This window comes from Salvelinus fontinalis, chromosome 22, assembly GCF_029448725.1.
Source record: "Salvelinus fontinalis isolate EN_2023a chromosome 22, ASM2944872v1, whole genome shotgun sequence".
Lineage (NCBI taxonomy): Eukaryota > Metazoa > Chordata > Actinopteri > Salmoniformes > Salmonidae > Salvelinus > Salvelinus fontinalis.
In genome coordinates, this window is record NC_074686.1 from 13,411,428 (window position 1) to 13,431,149 (window position 19,722).

General features: G+C 45.6%; 1 protein-coding gene across 1 annotated transcript; it reads right to left on the reverse strand.

The window, feature by feature from the left end:
• Nucleotides 1-320: 320 nt before the first annotated feature.
• On the reverse strand, nucleotides 321-19,472 carry LOC129819867 (actin-binding protein WASF2-like). The gene is made up of 9 exons (XM_055876505.1): nucleotides 19,362-19,472; nucleotides 7,206-7,369; nucleotides 6,565-6,699; nucleotides 5,997-6,150; nucleotides 5,749-5,866; nucleotides 2,674-2,795; nucleotides 2,307-2,468; nucleotides 1,601-2,088; nucleotides 321-1,511 (listed from the first exon to the last, which is right to left on the reverse strand). The coding sequence occupies exons 2-9, from the start codon at nucleotides 7,336-7,338 to the stop codon at nucleotides 1,354-1,356; spliced, it is 1,470 nt and encodes a 489-aa protein (XP_055732480.1). The 5' UTR covers nucleotides 7,339-7,369; nucleotides 19,362-19,472; the 3' UTR covers nucleotides 321-1,353.
• Between the last annotated feature and the right edge of the window lie 250 nt (nucleotides 19,473-19,722).

Consider the following 19,722-nt stretch of genomic DNA (forward strand, 5'->3'; position numbering starts at 1 on the left):
CAGGATTAGACATACCCGTTGTATAAAAGAAAAATAAACATCATTACATGAAACAAAACATTTAGTCATTTTTGAGATTACAGGAAATAGGTTTACCACTATGTTAAACAACTGCAATAATGTATGCGTTGGTTTTCAACAGCATGGTGGCTATTGTAGTCTTTTGACTGTAGAAAAACAGGGATCTCTAAAGTTGTGGCAGTATGCGCAGGCAGCACGCGAGGGAGGGAGGGGCAACTGTGCAGGCACCATAGCTAATTGGTCTGGAACTCACCCATACACATAATTTACACAGCACACAAATGCACTTGAAACAGCAGTATAGTTCATTGTATCTTTATTATTGTAATAATCGTCACTGATAAAGTTGAGACAGACAGGACAAGCAGAAACAGGTGGTTGGATATTAACATGCTCAGATCTGATTGTGGCATTACACTTTGGCTTTAAAACAAACAGAAGGCACTTAAACAGAAGAGGATCAAGTTGTCTCTTAGGCACAGATCTAGGATCAGGTACCTTTCATCCAATCCTATGGTTATGATGGGAAAGAAACAGAAACCTGACCTTAGATCAGTGTCTAAGGTTAACTTTATCCTCCTCGCACATAAACATGAAAAGCAAAGGCACTTATGGAGGGGCGGGACTAGGGCAAGAGAGGGATCCCTGATTGGTCAGATAATGTTTTGACTGATAGGGGGCAGCATGGTTTTAGTATTCAGCTAGGGCTGACTCAGAACATTACAGATATTTTAGATATGGCTCAGAACCCCTCCCCCCATCTGTGAATGAGACCCTCTGTCGCCCAGGTAACCATTCCCATGCCAACCACAGAGAGAGAAAGACAGGTAAAAAAAGAAAAACGAGAAAACAGCAATAAAAACCTTTCTTTGTGCTCTTGGTATTATTTAACACATCTTATAATTAAAGTAAAATATTAATACAGTTCATCAATTATACCATAATTGTACTATCTGTGTATGCATGTAAGGATCAATATCTGTACTGTATGTTTGTTGATATCTGTGTGTAGCCTATGAGGATATAATTATCATTACCTTTGGCCCTGTGCCCCTTATATTAATAATTGGCTTTTTGATATTTGGACTGTTCTCATAATTAAATCATTGGCTTCTCAGTTCAGTTATACATAAAACATACAGGGAATGTGATTGGCATAGACAGGAGTGGGGAACAAAGAGGAAGAGTGTAGTAGTGATACACAGACACACACTTATCTTTGGACCTCTATTCCTTAGATCATAGGTTATAAAGAAGTAATGGGATAAGGATATGATGTATTCTCTCTGAGTAGGACCGAGGAAGACCATGAGGGTGGCGGTGATGAAGGTCTCACTCGGACCAATCGTCATCTCCCAACTCTGAGGAGTCGTCCTCGCTGTCGCTGCACTCCACAGCAATACGGCGAGACAAGATGGCCGCCACATCGTTGCCGTAGTTATCCTTTTTCTCCTGCTCTTTCTGTTCCTCCACCTTACGTAGGTTAAAACCTGCCAGAGAGAAAGGGAGAGATGGGGATTTAGGGTGTGTGTGTGTTTATGTGTGTTCGTATCGGTCTGTGTGTATATGTGTGTCGTACCTTGCCGGATAGCCGACAGGAGGTCACTGTGAGCGTCAGCGGGGGCTTCTGGCTGAGCTTGGGTGGATTTAAGAGGAGGGGGAGCCCCAATGGAGAAGGAGGGGGGAGGAGGGCCAGAAGTGGGGGGAGGAGGGCCTGGGGGAGGCGGGGGAGGAGGAGGAGGAGGTGCGCCACCACCCTGGGGGAGAGAGGGGGGAGGAGGCGGAGAGATGGAGGCCTGATAGGAAGGAGGAGGTGGGGCAGGGGGGGAGGGATAGGCGGAGGAAGTGGGGGGAGTGGGAGTGGAAAAGTCAAATCCAGAGGGGGGAGGGGGAGGGATTCCGAAGCCGGGGGAGGGGGGAGGAGGAGGTGGGGCAGGAGGAGGGGCCAGGTTGGGCCGTGTGCCAATGGGAGCAGTAGAGGGCATGGGAGGGGCTGGAGGGGGGTGTGTGGGGCTAAGAACGCTGGTGCGCTTTTGGGTTGATGCTCCATGTTGTCCGTCATGATACCTGCCAATGAGAGAGCAGGGGAAGGATTAAGGTCAGCACACGGATTCTCCAAACACAACTTTCTCCAAACGATTTTGTCCACTTGAGATGAAGTGTGTTGACTGGAGAGTAAACACTAATGCCAAAAATGCTAAATTAGCATAAAATATGTGTAAAAACTACAGTATATGGACAATTTAAATGTGCATACACTACACCACTCCATCCCTGCTACTTACGCCATGTCTGGGGGTGGAGGGGGCAGGAAGTCGTCCGGGGCGGGGGGAGGGAGGGGGGAGCCAGGATCGAAGGCGTACGACCCTGTACTCTGGTCCAAACCATCAGGGGAGTAACAGCCTTCTCCTGAACCAATACTGCCATTCAGACCCTCAAGAGATTCTCTACACACAAGATGCACAAAAAAAGAGTGAATATTTTCATCAATAACAACACAATTAAACAGTTTAAAATCATTCTATAGGACATCACCTTCCCCGACACACTCACAATCTCTCTCCCTCATATTCTCTTTCTCCTCACTCCACTTCATACATTCTCGCCCCATCCTCTTTATCCTCATCTCTCGCCCTGTTCTCATTCTCTCACCCCATGTCATTCTTAGGCACCACAAACTCCTCTCCCATCTTTAGCCGTTCCCACTCATCCTTCCTGGTTTTGATCTTCCTGGGATTCAGAGTCCGCATATTCTGATTGTCCTTTTTCTCCTTCTACTCAGACAGAGAGACAAAGAGAGGGGGGTGACAAAGAGAGAGGGAAGGAGGGAGAGAGTGAGAGGAGCGAGAGCGAAAGAGAGAGAGAGACAGAGGGAAAGATAAGAGAAACAGGAAAGGGCATTTAACAGAGCTATAAGTGCACTTCCTTGTTTTGTTTAAGCAGAAGATGGGATGCATTTCCCGACAGGCCGAAAACAAACTCCACTGTCTCATTGAAGGACGTGTCTCAATTGTCTCAAGGGTTAAAAATCCTTCTTTAACCGGTCTCCTCCCCTTCATCTACACTGATTGAAGTGGATTCAACAGGTGACATCAATATGGGATCATAGCTTTCACCTGGATTCACCTAGTCAGTCTTTGTCATGGAAAGAGCATGTTTTGTACACTCAGTGTAGGTAGGGGTAAAGTTACTAGGCAACAAAATAGATAAACAATAGCAGCGGGGTATGTGATGAGTCAAAAGAGTTAGTCAATGTAGATAGTCTGGGTAGCTATTTGGTTAAATATTTATCAGTCTTATGGCTTGGGGGTAGAAGCTGTTCAGGGTTCTGTTGGTTCCAGACTTGGTGCATCCTTCCTGCTTACCGTGCGGTAGCAGAGAAACAGTCTATGACTTGGGTGCCTGGAGTCTTTGACAATTTTTAGGGCCTTCCTTTCACACTGCCTGATATAGAGGTCCTGGATGGCAGGGAGCTCGGCCCCAGTGATGTACTGGGCCGTGTGCACTACCCTCTGTAGCGCCTTGCTGTCAGATGCCAAGCAGTTGCCAAACTAAGCTGTGATGCAGCCAGTCAAGAAGCGCTCAATGGTGCAGCTCTCAATGGAGCATCCTTTTTGAGGATCTGAGGGCTCATGCCAAACCTTTACCATTGTCGTGTCTTCTTCACGACTGCGTTGGTGTGTGTGGACCATGTTAATTCCTTAGAGATGTGGACACGGAGGAACTTGAAGCTCTCGACCCGCTCCACTGATGTGGATGGGGGCCAGCTCAGTCCTCAGTTTTGCTGTAGTCCACGATCAGCTCCTTTGTCTTGCTGATGTTGACGGAGAGGTTGTTGTCCTTGCACCACACTGCAAGATCACTGACCTCCTCTCTATAGGTGGTCTCATTGTCGGTGATCAGGCCTACCAGTCGTGTCGTCAGCAAATGTAATTGTGTTGGAGTCGTGCGTGGCAGCGCAGTCGAGGTAAACAGGGAGTACAGGAGGGGACTAAAGGCGTCCGCATGCTTCTCAGCCAAAACAGTTCTGAAGAGATTAACAACATTTTGTGCCGTTTGTTTGTTTGTTTTGGTCTTCGGGTAGGTTTTTCTTTCGGCTGTTCGGGCACACCAAAACAATTCTTGAGGCAAGCCAAAGTCGGTAGCCAAAGTCTACGCCCCTTTGTCGATGATTGGTCAACAGTAGGGATTCTTCGATATAGTCTTTGTTGTCATTCAACGAGAGATGACTCGTATTCATGCACATTCTTTCATTGACAAACACTGCACCAAACATCTTACTTAGATGTAAAATTCCACGACTAAGATCTCCTTGGCAAAAACTGTCAAAATGAATGATACATTTCTTAAATTGACAGATTAATTTGGACTATTTTGTGTGTACTGGCTACAGTGTCTCAAAATGGACAAACAGTACTATTGCTGTTTTTTTCCCTTGTTTTTCAAACAAAGGTCTTTTATGGGAGTATGAAGCGTCCAGATTAGTGTCCCGCTCCTTGAAAGCTGCAGCTCTAGCTCAGTACAGATGTTGCCTGTAATCCATAGCTTCTTGTTGGGATATGTACGTACGGTCACTGTGGGGACAACATTGTTGATGCACTTATTAATGAAGCTGGTGATTGATGTGATAAACTCATCAATGTCATCAGATGAATCACAGAACATATTCCAGTCTGTGCTAGCGAAACAGTCCTGTAGCTTAGCTTCCACTGCATCGGGCCATTTCCATATTGAGCGCTGCACTGGTACTTCCTGTTTGAGTTTTTGCTTGTAAGCAGGAATCAGGAAGATAGTTATGGTCAGCTTTTCCAAAGGGAGGATGAGAGAGAGCTTTGTACGGGTTTCTGTGTGTGGAGTAAAGGTGTTCTAGAGTTTTGTTGCCTCTAGTTGCACAGGTGACATGCTGGTAAAAATTTGGTTAAACGGATTTCAGTTTCCCTGCATTAAAATCACCGGCAACGAGAAGCGCTGACTATGGTTGTGCATTTTCTTGTTTGCTTATGGCCCTGTACAGCTTGATGAGTATGGTCTTAGTGACAGCATCAGTTTGTGATGGTAAATTGACAGCTACAAAAAATATAGATGAAAACTCTCTTGGTAAATAGTATGGTCTGCAGTTTATCATGAGGTATACTAACACAGGCGATAAAAACTCAAGACTACTTTAACATTAAAGATTGCGAACCAGATGTTGTTAATAAAGAGACACACCGGTCCCCTCTTCGTCTTAACCGAGGCAGCCGTCTGGTCTAGACAATGGATTGAAAAAACAGCGTCCTTGTTCAGCCACGACTCCGAGAAACATAGAATATTACAGTTCCTCAGGTCCCGTTGATAGGATATTCTCCAACGGAGCTCGTCCAGTTTTTTACTCTTGTGACTGTACATTCGCCAATAGAAGGGAGGGTAAAGGCGGTTTATTTGCTCGCCATCGTAGTCTCGTCAACGTAGTCTCTTCTACCTCTCTTGCACCGTCGCTTCCTCTTTCGAGTCCCGGGGATTAAGGCCTGGTCAGGAGTGAGCAGAACGACCAGAGCTGCCGATTCGGTAAAGTAGAAATTGTCATCCAAATCAAGGTTAGTGATCCCCATTCTGATGAAATGATGGAGTAGACATGATGTACAAACATTTTTTTTTATTTTTTTTTATATCAGAATTGGTCAGGAGCCCGTAAAACGGCTGCTATCCTCTGCAGCGCCATTTTACTTTGTGTGTGTTACCCGTTACCCTGTGTTTGCGTCTCTCCTTCATGATGTCCTTTGTGTCCTGCAGCATCTTCTCCTTCCACAGATCAAAGAAGTAGGAGGGATCCGTGTAGAACTTCAGAGCATCCTTACCATCATCCCTAGACATGACAACAACAAAAACAAACAATATCAGTGTGTGTGTGTGTGTGTGTGTGTGTGTGTGTGTGTGTGTGTGTGTGTGCGCATGTTTGCGTACGTGTGTGCGCGTGTTTGCGTGCGTGCGTGTACCTGTACTGGCTGAGGTTGTTGAGTGGTGGAGGTGGGTTGCAGGTCAGATAGGTCTCCTGTACAGGCAGCGGTAGAGAGGGTCTACAGAACAACTGCTGGTCCTGAGTCAGATTACTATGAAATGCTTTCTTCTGGGTGATGGCCTGCAGAGAGACTGAGAGAGAGATGGAGGGTGGAGAGAGAGAGGTGGAGAGAGAGCGATATGGTGAGAGAGAGACAGAGATATGGAGAGAGAGAGAGAGCGATGTGGAGAGAGAGAGACGGAGGATGGAGAGAGGGAGAGAGCGAGAGAGAGACACAGTTAGGGTTAGTATTCTGTTTGTTTGGGACATTCTGTTTGTATGTGTTGCATTACATTATACTTAAAGTTCACTGAATTCTCACTTTGAATACTAACTACATGGCACTGTTTGCTTGTAACATACAGTGGTTTTCCCGGACACAGGTTGAGCCTAGTTATGAACTAAAGATCATGTTCAATAAAGATTCTCCATTTAAATTGCTTTTAAATCTAATAGGCTTAATCAGCATGCGGGAAATTACCCCATGGTATATGTCAGTCTCTTACCCTCCTCCTCTTTAGGGTCGAGCTGGGTGACTTTGACTTGTAGACGGTCCACTCTCTCTCCCAGTGTGTTCACCCGGACAGCAAACACCCCCGCCTGCACAAACAGCTCTCCAAACACATCCTCTGCATACTTACCTACACACACAAACAAATGTATATTATGGCCTAAATACACTAAGTGTACAAAACATTATGAACACCTGCCCTTTCCATGACAGATTGACCAGGTGAATCCAGGTGAAAGCTATGATCCCTTATTGATGTTAAATCCACTTCAGTCAGTGTAGATGAAGGGGAGGAGACAGATTAAAGAAGGGTTTTTAAGCCTCGAGACAATTGAGACATGGATTGTGTTGGTGTGCCATTCAGAGGGTGAATGGGCAAGACAAAATATTAAAGTGCCTTTGAATGGGGTATGGTAGTAGGTGAGGCTGTTCTGAGGGCAAAAGGGGGGAGCTGTAACTCAATATTATGAAGGTGTTCATATTTTGTACACTCAGTGTATATACACATGATTACATATCACAAGATACATACTTGCAATTTACACACACAATCTCATATTACAATACACTGCACTGTTCTGCATGTAGCACTTCCCTAGGTATAAACTCACCCAACACATAGAGTGAGTAACTTACTGAGGCTGCCTAGCTGGCGTATGATGTTGGCGAGGCTAATGTTGGTGACACACTCCAGCTCGCTGCGGATGGTGTTGGGGATCGTCTGGCGGCACACATGGCGAGGCTCGATGTTCCTCGTCACCAATGGCATTCTGGGACGGGAGGGGTAGCGGGGGGCTTCCCTGGAGGGGGGCAGCATGTGAGAAAGGTCCATCACTCTATGACACGTGCTACTGTAATTGTACTTGGTTATATTATGTAAGAACAATGGTGCAACACTAATAAAAATTATATTATTTTATAACAAATGCGCTTTCTTCCGCGTTGGATCACGGTCGCTGTCTGTGGATCTGAAACATCAGTGCGCTGTTGAATTGGCTGGAGCCTTTTCCTAGACCATGTTGCTGTGTGCATAATAGCAAAGTTAACCAGCATATTGGTATTGAGAACAATGTGGAGGAGGCAGCAGAGGAGTGAGGAGATGAGAAAACAGCCCTTGCCTTAATTGTCTAAAAGTGAAGAGAGAAGAAACCCAATTTAAAATTAGGTCTAAAATCAATAGCCTAACTTATATGTGCCTGACTTTATAAATCATCCATATATATCTACAGAAATAAGACAGATCCTGCTTCTGTTACCTGTTTGAGTGTTTGCTTAATAGCCTGATTCCGTGAGCTCCAAGCCTCATGCAACCACAACATGTCGGAAAAAGCAATTTCACAAATTCATTTTTAATCTTTGTTATGCTGTAATAAATGCTTTACATTTTTGTTACTACAGCCTCTCTGGTATAACTTATACATGATTTCGTGTTGTTTACAATGTTCCAAATGGTCAGAAAAATAATAATATTGTAATCTAACAGCACCTGTTTGTCACAAATAATATGCATGCGGCTCTCGCTCCAGTCCTATACCCTCCTTTTTCTTGATTTTCTCCTTCTTGTTATTGTTATTATTACAATTATTATTATGATCATCATTATAATAATAAGTAATGCCATTATCATTAGTAGGCTTAGTATAGCAGCCAAGTATAACCACCATCGAGCTGTAGGCCTAAAAGCACATCTTGTTACCGTAACTTACTTAGGCCTATATGTCAATATATAGGCTACTTGTAATAGCTGGTGCTCTCCTCATCCTCGGATGAGGTGAGGAGAGAAGGATCTTCTGACCAAAATGCGGGTTCAGGGAAATATGCCATCTTTATTATATAACAAAAACCGATGACACGAAAAACAAACACTTTCAAAACTTACAAAATAACAAAACGACGTAGAACGGAACCTGAACATAAACTTACATAGACAAACGTAAACTCACGAACAGGAACGGACATCGAAACATACGAACAGCCAAACAGCTCCAAAAGTGAATACATCGAACATAAACGAAGACATCACAGGAGACAATCACCCACAAACAAACAGTGAGAAATGCCCTACCTAAATATGACTCTTGATTAGAGGAAAATGCAAACCACCTGCCTCTAATCAAGAGCCATACCAGGCAAACCGAAACCAACATAGAAACAGATAACATAGACTGCCCACCCAAAACACATGCCCTGACCAAAAACACATAAAAACTAACATAAATAGGTCAGGACTGTTACAGTACCCCCCCCCCAAGGTGCGAACACCGGGCGCACCAGCACAAAGTCCAGGGGAGGGTCCGGGTGGGCAGTTGACCACGGTGGTGGTTCCGGTTCAGGACGCTGTCCCCTTACCACCTTAGTCACTCCCCTCTTCTGTCTACCCCTTCTAATGACCACCCTAAAACTACTTTCCCCTAAATAAACAACCAACACCGGAACAAGGGGCAGCACCGGGACAAGGGCAGCACCGGGACAAGGGGCAGCACCGGGACAAGGGGCAGCACCAGGATAAGGACCATCACTGGAATAAGGGGCAGCACCGGGACAAGGGGCAGCACCGGGACAAGGGGCAGCACCGGGACAAGGGGCAGCACCGGGACAAAGGGCAGCACCGGGACAAAGGGCAGCACCGGGACAAGGGGCAACACCGGGACAAGGGGCAGATCCCGGCTGAAGGACTCTGGCAGGTCCATGCAGGCTGACGGCTCTCGACGCTCATGGCAGACTGACGGCTCTCTACGCTCATGGCAGGCTGACGGCTCTCGACGCTCATGGCAGGCTGACGGCTCTCGACACTCATGGCAGGCTGACGGCTCTCGACGCTCATGGCAGGCTGACGGCTCTGGCTGCTCATGGCTCTCTGACGGCTCTGGCTGCTCATGGCTCACTGACGGCTCTGGCTGCTCATGGCTCTTTGACGGCTCTGGCTGCTCATGGCTCTCTGACGGCTCTGGCTGCTCATGGCTCGCTGGCGGCTCTGGCAGATCCTGTCTGGTTGGCGGCTCTGGCAGATCCTGTCTGGTTGGCGGCTCTGGCAGATCCTGTCTGGTTGGCGGCTCTGGCAGATCCTGTCTGGTTGGCGGCTCTGGCAGATCCTGTCTGGTTGGCGGCTCTGGCAGATCCTGTCTGGCGGGCGGCTCTGGCAGATCCTGTCTGGCGGGCGGCTCTAGCGGCTCCTGTCTGGCTGACGGCTCTAGCGGCTCCTGTCTGGCGGATGGCTCTGTAGGCTCATGGCAGACGGGCGGCTTTGCAGGCTCATGGCAGACGGGCGGCTTTGCAGGCTCCTGGCAGACGGATGGCTCAGATGGCGCTGGGGAGACGGATGGCTCAGATGGCGCTGGGGAGACGGATGGCTCAGATGGCGCTGGGGAGACGGATGGATCAGATGGCGCTGGGGAGACGGATGGCTCAGATGGCGCTGGGGAGACGGATGGCTCTGGCCGGATACGGCGCACTGTAGACCTGGTGCGTGGTGCCGGAACTGGAGGCACCGGGCTAATGATAAGCACCTTCCTACTAGTGCGTAGAGCAGGGACAGGGCACACTGTATTCCCAAAGCCTACTCCATCCCTGATGCGTGGTACCGGCACTGGTGACACCGGGCTGAGGACAAGCACATCAGGATTAGTAGGGGGAGAAGATACAGTGGGTTCAGGGCTCTGGAGACGCACAGGTAGCTTAGTGCGTGGACCCGGAACTGGAGGCACCGGGCTAGATACACGCACTACAGGGAGAGTGCGTGGAGGAGGAACAGGGCTCAGGATACGCACTGGTAGCCTAGTGCATAATGTAGACACTGTAGGTACTAGGCTGGGGCGGGGAGGTGGTGCCGGAAATACCGGACCGTGGAGGCGTACTGGCACTCTTGAGCATTGAGCTTGCCCAACCTTACCTGGTTGAATACTCCCGGTTGCCCGACCAGTGCGGGGAGGTGGAATAACCCGCACCGGCCTATGTAGGCGAACCGGGGAAACCATGCGTAAGGCAGGTGCCATGTATGCCGGCCCGAGGAGACGCACTGGAGACCAGACGCGTTGAGCCGGCCTCATGACACCTGGCTCAATACCCAATCTAGCCCTCCCAGTGCGGGGAGGTGGAATAACCCGCACTGGGCTATGCACTCGTACAGGAGACACCGTGCGCTCTACTGCGTAACACGGCGCCTGCCCGTACTCCCGCTCTCCACGGTAAGCCTGGGAAGTGGGCGCAGGTCTCCTACCTGCCCTTGGCCCACTACCCTTTAGCCCCCCCCCCAAGAAATTTTTGGGAGTTACTCACGGGCTTTTTCGGCTTCCGTGCCAGACGCGTTCCCTCATAGCTCCGGTTCCTCTCTCCGGTAGCCTCCGCTCTCCTCAGTGCCTCCAGCTGTTCCCATGGGAGGCGATCTCTACCAGCTAGGATCTCCTCCCATGTGTAGACACCCTTTCCATCCAGAACATCGTCCCATGTCCATTGCTCTTTCTTCTGTCCCTTACTCCGTTTATTTTTCCCATACCGCTTGGTCTCTGTATTTTGGTGGGTGATTCTGTAATAGCTGGTGCTCTCCTCATCCTCGGATGAGGTGAGGAGAGAAGGATCTTCTGACCAAAATGCGGGTTCAGGGAAATATGCCATCTTTATTATATAACAAAAACCGATGACACGAAAAACAAACACTTTCAAAACTTACAAAATAACAAAACGACGTAGAACGGAACCTGAACATAAACTTACATAGACAAACGTAAACTCACGAACAGGAACGGACATCGAAACATACGAACAGCCAAACAGCTCCAAAAGTGAATACATCGAACATAAACGAAGACATCACAGGAGACAATCACCCACAAACAAACAGTGAGAAATGCCCTACCTAAATATGACTCTTGATTAGAGGAAAATGCAAACCACCTGCCTCTAATCAAGAGCCATACCAGGCAAACCGAAACCAACATAGAAACAGATAACATAGACTGCCCACCCAAAACACATGCCCTGACCAAAAACACATAAAAACTAACATAAATAGGTCAGGACTGTTACACTACTGTACCAATCAATCATTCATGTCATCACACAGCATGAGTCATTCATGATTTGAAATGCAATTGAGCATTTTTGTTTTAAAATGAAATAACAAAAGAAGTCTTGAATAATTAGCCTAAACAATAAATAAACCTTTAATGTTTGCCATTGCATTCCCGAATGAATGCACTGTTTTTAGTCTTTGCTCGAATAAAGGCTTTACAAAAAAGGTACACTTATAATTTATCATCTTGTGTTGTTTACACTGTTCCAAATGGTCAGAAAAAAACATATATTGTGATCTAACAGCCCCTGTTTGGCACACATAATATGCAGGGCTATGCAGCGCTTTGTACTTGCCTTCCTTATTTTTCTTGATCTCCAGTAGTTCCACAAGTACGTCTAATTTCTTACACACATCTGACTTCCCCTTTCCCGCCTGAGAAACCAGTAAACCTTCCCCGTATCAAGTTTTTTTCCCCACGTCCTCCTCATCCATTTTTCTGTCACATATGTTACGGTGTTAGAGTTTGTTATAACCAATTTATTCATGTGATTAGCATACGCTATACCAACGTATTGGTCACGTGCATGCGGCACATACATGTGTCATGTAAAGAGAGCAAGGGTTGAGAGAATAGGGAACATTTTTCCTAAACAAATGGAGGACTTCGGTGACAGTACTTTTCAGCCACAAATGGCTTCAGCAACACGGACTGCGCAATATACACTGTTGATGTTCTGTGGTGGTCGCTACAGCAGGGAGTAGAGAGAGACAAGGAGTGCTAGTCACACAGGCAGTCGCTGTCTTTTTCTAACACAGCGCAGCAAGTCTGAGCTGAACACAAACAAATCAATTTCGGTTAATTGACTCCCTCTGGAGTCATTTTGTCTTAATTATTTTAAACAAATATTTCATATTTAAGATTCTTCAAAGTAGCCACCCTTTGCCTTGATGACAGCTTTGCACACTCTTGGCATTCTCTCAACCAGCTTCATGAGGAAGTCACCTGGAATACATTTCAATTAACAGGTGTGTCTTGTTAAAAGTTAATTTGTGGAATTTCTTTCCTAATGCGTATGAGCCAATCAGTTGTGTTGTGACATGGTAGGGGTGGTATACAGAAGATAGCCCTATTTGGTAAAAGACCAAGTCCATATTATAGCAAGAACAGCTCAAATAAGCTAAGAGAAACGACAGTCCATCATTAGGTCAGTCAGTCCGGAAAATGTCAAGAACTTGTCAAGTGCAGTCGAAAAAACCATCAAGCGCTATGACGAAACTGGCTCTCATGAGGACCGCCACAGGAAAGGAAGACCCAGAGTTACCTCTGCTGCAGAGGATAAGTTCTTTACAGTTACCAGCCTCAGATTGCAGCCCAAATAAATGCAGACACATCTCAAAATCAACTGTTCAGAGGAGAATGCGAGAATCAGGCCTTCATGGTCAAATTACTTGGGCCGATAAACACGAACAATGGACATTAGACCAGTGGAAATCTGTCCTTTGGTCTGATGAGTCGAAATTTGAGATTTCTGTTTCCACAACCTCTGTGTCTTTGTGAGACGCAGAGTAGGTGAACGGATAATCTCCACGTGTGGTTCCCACCGTGAAGCATGGAGGAGGTGTGATAGTGTGGGGGGTGCTTTGCTGGTGGCACTGTTGATGATTTATTTACAATTGAAAGCACACTTAAACAGCATGGCTACTACATCATTCTGCAGCCATACGCCATCCCATCTGATTTGCGCTTAGTAGGACAATCATTTGTTTTTCAACAGGACAATGACCCAACACACCTCCAGGCTGTGTAAGGGCTATTTGACCAAGAAGGAGAGGGATGGAGTGCTGCATCAGATGACCTGGCCTCCACAATCACCCGACCTCAACCAAATTGAGATGGTTTGGGATGAGTTGGACCGCAGAGTGAAGGAAAAGCAGCCAACAAGTGCTCAGCATATGTGGGAACTCCTTCAAGACTGTTGGAAAAGCATTCCAGATGAAGCTGGTTGAGAGAATGTCAAGAGTGTGCAAAGCTGTCATCAAGGCAAAGGGGTGACTACTTTGAAGATTCTAAAATATGAACTGTATTTTGATTTGTTTAACTATTTTTTGGTTACTACATGATTCCATATGTGTTCATTCATAGTTTTGATGTTTTCACTATTATTCTACAATGTAGAAAATATAAAAAATAAAGTTTTTAGTAGTTAAATGTGTGGTCAGAAGTTGTGTTGTTGTGGTATGTAATTGTGTGGTCGAGGTCAGGAGTTGTGTGGTTATGGACACTACATGTGGTCAGAATTTGTTTGATTGCGGTCAGAAGTTATATGGTTGAGTTCACTAGATGCTCTCTCATATGTCAATATGCCTTGTATACTGTTGTTTAGGTTAGTTATCATTGTTTTAGTTTACAATGGAGCCCCTAGTTCCACTCATTATACCTCTGATACCTCCTTTGTCCCACCTCCCAGTCATGCGGTGACCTCACCCATTATAACCAGCTTATCCAGAGATACAACCTCTCTTATCATCACTCAGTGCCTGGGCTTACCTCCGCTGTACCTGCACACCACCATACCCGTCTGCACATTATGCCCTGAATCATCCTGTGGCGGACCGCAATAGCATCGAATAGTACCCACGATATGCAACTGTTCAGGGAAGTCAGGAACCAATACAGTCAGGAAAGCAAAGGCTAGCTTTTTCAAGCAGAAATTCGCATCCTGTAGCTCTAACTCCAAAAGGTTTTGGGACACTGTAAAGTCCATGGAGAACAAGAGCACCTCCTCCCAGCTGCCCAATGCACTGCGGCTAGGTAACACTGTCACCACTGACCATGATAATCGAACATTTCAATAAGCATTTCTCAACGGCTGGCCATGCCTTCCTCCTGGCTACTCCAACCCCGGCCAACAGCTCCGCCTCCCCCGCAGCTACTCGCCCAAGCCTCCCCAGCTTCTCCTTCACCCAAATCCAGACAGCAGATGGTCTGAAAGAGCTGCAAAACCTGGACCCGTACAAATCAGCTGGGCTAGACAATCTGGACCCTCTCTTTCTAAAACTATCCGCCGCCATTGTTGCAACCCCTATTACCAGCCTGTACAACCTCTCTTTCGTATCGTCCAAGATCCCTAAAGATTGGAGTGCTGCCGCGGTAATCCCCCTCTTCAAAGGGGGTGACACCCTAGACACAAACTGTTACAGACCTATATTCATCCTGCCCTGCCTATCTAAAGTCTTCGAAAGCCATGTTAATAAACAGATCACTGACCATTTCGAATCCCACCGTACCTTCTCTGCTGTGCAATCCGGCTTCCGAGCCGGTCACAGGTGCACCTCAGCCACGCTCAAGGTACTAAACGATATCATAACTGCCATCGATAAAAGACAATTTCACCCATGGAATTAACTGTTAGGGGTTCAAAGGTTAGGGGGGTGGGATGACCTGAAATATTCTGCTTTTACAAACTGTTATGCTGTTTTCAAATGAAACGAAATACCTTGCTCTTGTTAAAGCTTTTAGAATGTATTCGTTTGCAGCCGTATTCTGTGCAGCCGTCTTCATCGACCTGGCCAGGGCTTTCGACTCTGTCAATCACCGTATTCTTATCGGCAGACTCAATAGCCTTGGTTTTTCTAATGACTGCCTCGCCTGGTTCACCAACTACTTTGCAGACAGAGTTCAGTGTGTCAAATCGGAGAGCATGTTGTCAGGACCTCTGGCAGTCTCTATGGGGGTACCACAGGGTTCAATTCTCGGGCCGACTCTTTTCTCTGTATATATCAATGATGTCGATCTTGCTGCGGGCGATTCCCTGATCCACCTCTACGCAGACGACACCATTCTGTATACTTCTGGCCCTTCCTTGGACACTGTGCTAACTAACCTCCAAACGAGCTTCAATGCAATACAACACTCCTTCCGTGGCCTCCAACTGCTCTTAAACGCTAGTAAAACCAAATGCATGCTTTTCAACCGTTCGCTGCCCGCACCCGCCCGCTTTAAACATCAACTATCTGAGCAGCTAACCGATCGCTGCAGCTGTACATAGTCCATCTGTAAATAGCCCACCCAATCTACCTACCTCATTCTACCTACCTTGGTAGGTAGAACCCAATCTAGAGCCCCAATCTAGAGCCCACCCAATCTACCTACCTCACCTTTATTTAGCCAGGTAGGCTAGTTGAGAACAAGTTCTCATTTGCAACTGCGACCTGGCCAAGATAAAGCATAGCAATTCGACACATACAACAACACAGTTACACATGGAATGAACAAAACATACAGGCAATAATACAGTAGAAAAAAAGAAAAAAAGTCTATATACAGTGAGTGCAAATGAGGTAGGATAAGGGAGTTAAGGCAATAAATAGGCCATGGTGGCGAAGTAATTACAATATAGTAATTAAACACTGGAATGGTAGATGTGCAGAAGATGAATGTGCAAGTAGAGATACTGGGGTGCAAAGGAGCAAGATAAATAAATAAATACAGTATGGGGATGAGGTAGATAGATGGGCTGTTTACAGATGGGATATGTACAGGTGCAGTGATCTGTAAGCTGCTCTGACAGCTGGTGCTATTATAGGTATGTAATTGTGTGGTTGTGTTCAGAAATTGTGCGGTTGAGGTCAGAAGTTGTGTGGTTGCTGTCAGAAGTTGTGCGGTTGTGGTATTTAATTGTGTGGTTGTTGTCACTAGATATCGTAAGCAGTTGTGTGGTTGCTGTCAGAAGTTGTAAGGTTGTGGTATGTAATTGTGTGGTTGTTGTCACTAGATATCGTAAGCAGTTGTGTGGTTGCTGTCAGAAGTTGTAAGGTTGTGGTATGTAATTGTGTGGTTGTTGTCACTAGATATCGTAAGCAGTTGTGTGGTTGCTGTCAGAAGTTGTAAGGTTGTGGTATGTAATTGTGTGGTTGTTGTCACTAGATATCGTAAGCAGTTGTGTGGTTGCTGTCAGAAGTTGTAAGGTTGTGGTATTTAATAGTCTTAGTGGTCAAAACAGCAGCTGTTTGGGAAAGTTTGAAAAACACTTGGTAATGCAGTTGCAAAAACAGCTGAACCGTAAGTTCCGTATTGACTATTTTGATTGTACTCACAGCTATGAATAGCAGAGAAGTAGATTAATATCCCATATACTCTATATTTTTGTCTAACTTGTTGCGGTAGTGGTCAAAACAGACGTTGTTTGCAAAAATGTTACAGAAAATGTTGTTGATGCGGTTACTTAAACTGCTGTAAATATTGATCCGAATGTTATGTTTAGTCCAAACGCCAGATTCGAGTAGCAGAGAAGTAGACAAAGCTGGTAAGCTTGAAATATTTTGTCTACGTGGTTGCAAAGTGGAGTTACTAGCTGATTTGTGTCAAAAGTTGCATGATTTCACGTACAGAGAATGTCAGTTGGAAGTGATGATGTCACAATTGGGAACTTTGGAATCTTGAGAAATCAAATGAAAGCGGATGGAAAAGAAAAATAGTACAAGAAAGTGAATAACGGAAAAGGTATAACAGATCAAAAAGTTGTATACAAGCATCTCGATCGAGACCGTTCCGGGAATTTTTAAAGTTGGCTCTGCGTTTCTAGCTTAAACCGTGTAGGAGGAGTCTCTGTTCTCTTTCATGACTGTGGCAGTGTCTGCGAGTATCCTAGCAACGGCTCCTTTTTGGAATCGCAATATTGACACAAAGAGCTGTTTTCAGAAGACAGCAGGTGAGGGGTTACTTTAACCGCTCTCCCTCGAGAACGGTACACCCAATTTAAAAACCGATTCCGCCTTTGACAAGCAGAGAAGTAGAGGAAGATGATTTTAAGCCAAATATTTTTGTGTAACTCTTTGGTTACTTGGTGAAAACGATAGTTATTTGGAAAGTAATGAATTGACTTGCATCTGACATGATTTACAGACGCTTGAAAGACAGACGATGGGTTACGAAAACGGCTCTAGTTACAGATTGGTAGCCCCGATTTAAAAAACGAATACTAAACAGAGAAGTAGGGAAAGATTTTAGGTAGGATTACTTTTTAAAATATTTTTTATTTATTTATTTTTAAACACGTGGTATTGCAGTTACAAAAACAGCTGTACCATACATTCCGTATGGAATATTTCAATTCAGCGTGTAACGGATGTGAAATGGCTAGCTAGTTAGCGGGTACGCGCTAGTAGCATTTCAATCAGTTACGTCACTTGTTCTGAGACATTAAGTAGGGTTGCCCCTTGCTCTGCAAGGGCCGTGGCCTTTGTGGAGCGATGGGTAACGATGCTTCGTGGGCGACCGTTGTTGATATGTGCAGAGGGTCCCTGGTTCGCGCCCGTGTCGGGGCGAGGGGACGGTTTAAAGTTAATACTGTTACATTGATGCTGTTGACCCGGATCACTGGTTGCTGCGAAAAGGAGGAGGTTGAAAGGGTGTAACGGATGTGAAATGGCTAGCTAGTTAGCGGGTATATCTCCATGTTACAGCGCGTGTTTACGGAAGACATAGGCCGCCATTTTGGCTAATTAGCTATCTTGAGTGCTCCGAACACCTGTGTGTAAGCTAACTGGGGGGAAGTGTAGTTGGTCAACCGGAGGCACACACAGTGTATGGATCTGTGCAAAACTGCTACAATAAGATAATGTTTTATTTGCAAGCTTATTTTTCGCTGACAAAGAGGCATATCTTTCGAAAACCGTTTGATTATTGACGTTCAACGTTAGAACAGCGTTGGAATTGAACGTTTACATGGAGCCAAATGTGAATGAACGTAATGGCCTCTAATTTACGGAGAAGAGAAGTCTAGATCAGACATGTGTCTTTGTAATTCAAATTAGGTACGCCACATTTATATCTAACGTTACTGTTTAAAAACAGGTACATTCAGACACACAGCAGGGCTAACTAAAGCAGAACCAAAACCACAGCCCAGTTCTATTCTGGTCATGCCCCTTCAATGGGTACACTGTACACATCTGAGAAGAGTGTAAACAATATGGTGGACTGGTTGTCAAGGCTCAACGAAAGAATAAGGATTTCTAGATGTTACATCAACTTTAGCACCAGAATACTGTAATGCACTGGGCAGCCCCACATCGCTCTAGTCAACACCAACTCCCTTTATAACAACCACAGCCTAATGGAATTATCCTCGGCTTTAAGAATAAAGTGATTTTTTTTTTGCTCCGTCTCCGGAGTTTATAAACTATGCAGCGCTTCTATTGACTTAAAAATTAGCCAACTTTCTAGCGGAGTAAAGTTACAAGCTTTACAAGTGCATTTCACTTGACAGGCAAGCTCATTAGTTTACTATTTACTCGTTAATTTAAACGGGTTGGATGTGATGTAAACACGAAAAACGCCCTTTGACCAAACAGAAAGTTAAAATAGTCAGATGATCCCAGATGTTCCATCGCCCAAACTGTATAGCAGAGATTGAAACATTGTACTACCAACACCCTACTACCCGGCCTCAGTGGAATGCACCGGTGAGTCACAACAACTTCACTTTTACACTGACACAACAAACAAGAAAGCCTATCCTACTCTGTGTCTGACAAATAATTTATTTCTCAAGATAAAACTCGTCTAAATGAGAGCTATTTTTTAAGTCTCACGCTCAGAAACGGCATTACAATAATTAGGGCGAGGGTAGGTGACATGAAACTTCGTCTCTCGGCCTTGTCAGTGTAGCAGGAAGTGAAGTTGAAAACGCCCCTCATTATGTCCGAAAATCGTCTGGAAAAGCTATTCTTATTTAGTAACTTCTGAAAAAGGCGCAAATTAAACACTGATCTCTTACCGTCAGCCAAATCAGTCTTGTTGCTTGGTTGAGTCTTTCAGTAGAAACAAAAATGACGGTTTGCTGTAACCAGGGTGGGGAGACTTAGGATAACACAGAGAAGTCCCAGATTTGTTAAACTTCTGATTGGACAAGGCTTCGACATTCCAGGCGCTGATTGGTTCCTCTCACTGTCCGTCTGTGTCAGCGGCGTGGACGTACAATAGGTAACTCCACCCAGTCTAGTCGTAAACATCTGTCCAGTTTGCGTAGGGAAGGGTGGAGATACGTAACGTACATTCCATTCTGCTCAAGCGGGTTGCAACCTGTCCCAGAAATTGAGTGAATATTGAATAAGAAGGTTATAATGCAGAATACGAAG

What these genes read in the sequence shown, in the direction of transcription:
- LOC129819867 (XM_055876505.1), bottom strand. Translation starts at nt 7,338, where the DNA reads ATGCCATTGGTGACGAGGAACATCGAGCCTCGCCATGTGTGCCGCCAG. An exon ending in AACAACCTCAGCCAGTACAG is followed by an intron (nt 5,867 to 5,996) that starts GTACACGCACGC and finishes TGTCATGTCTAG; the next exon opens with GGATGATGGTAAGGATGCTC. An exon ending in AGGAGAGACGCAAACACAGG is followed by an intron (nt 2,796 to 5,748) that starts GTAACGGGTAAC and finishes CTGTCTGAGTAG; the next exon opens with AAGGAGAAAAAGGACAATCA.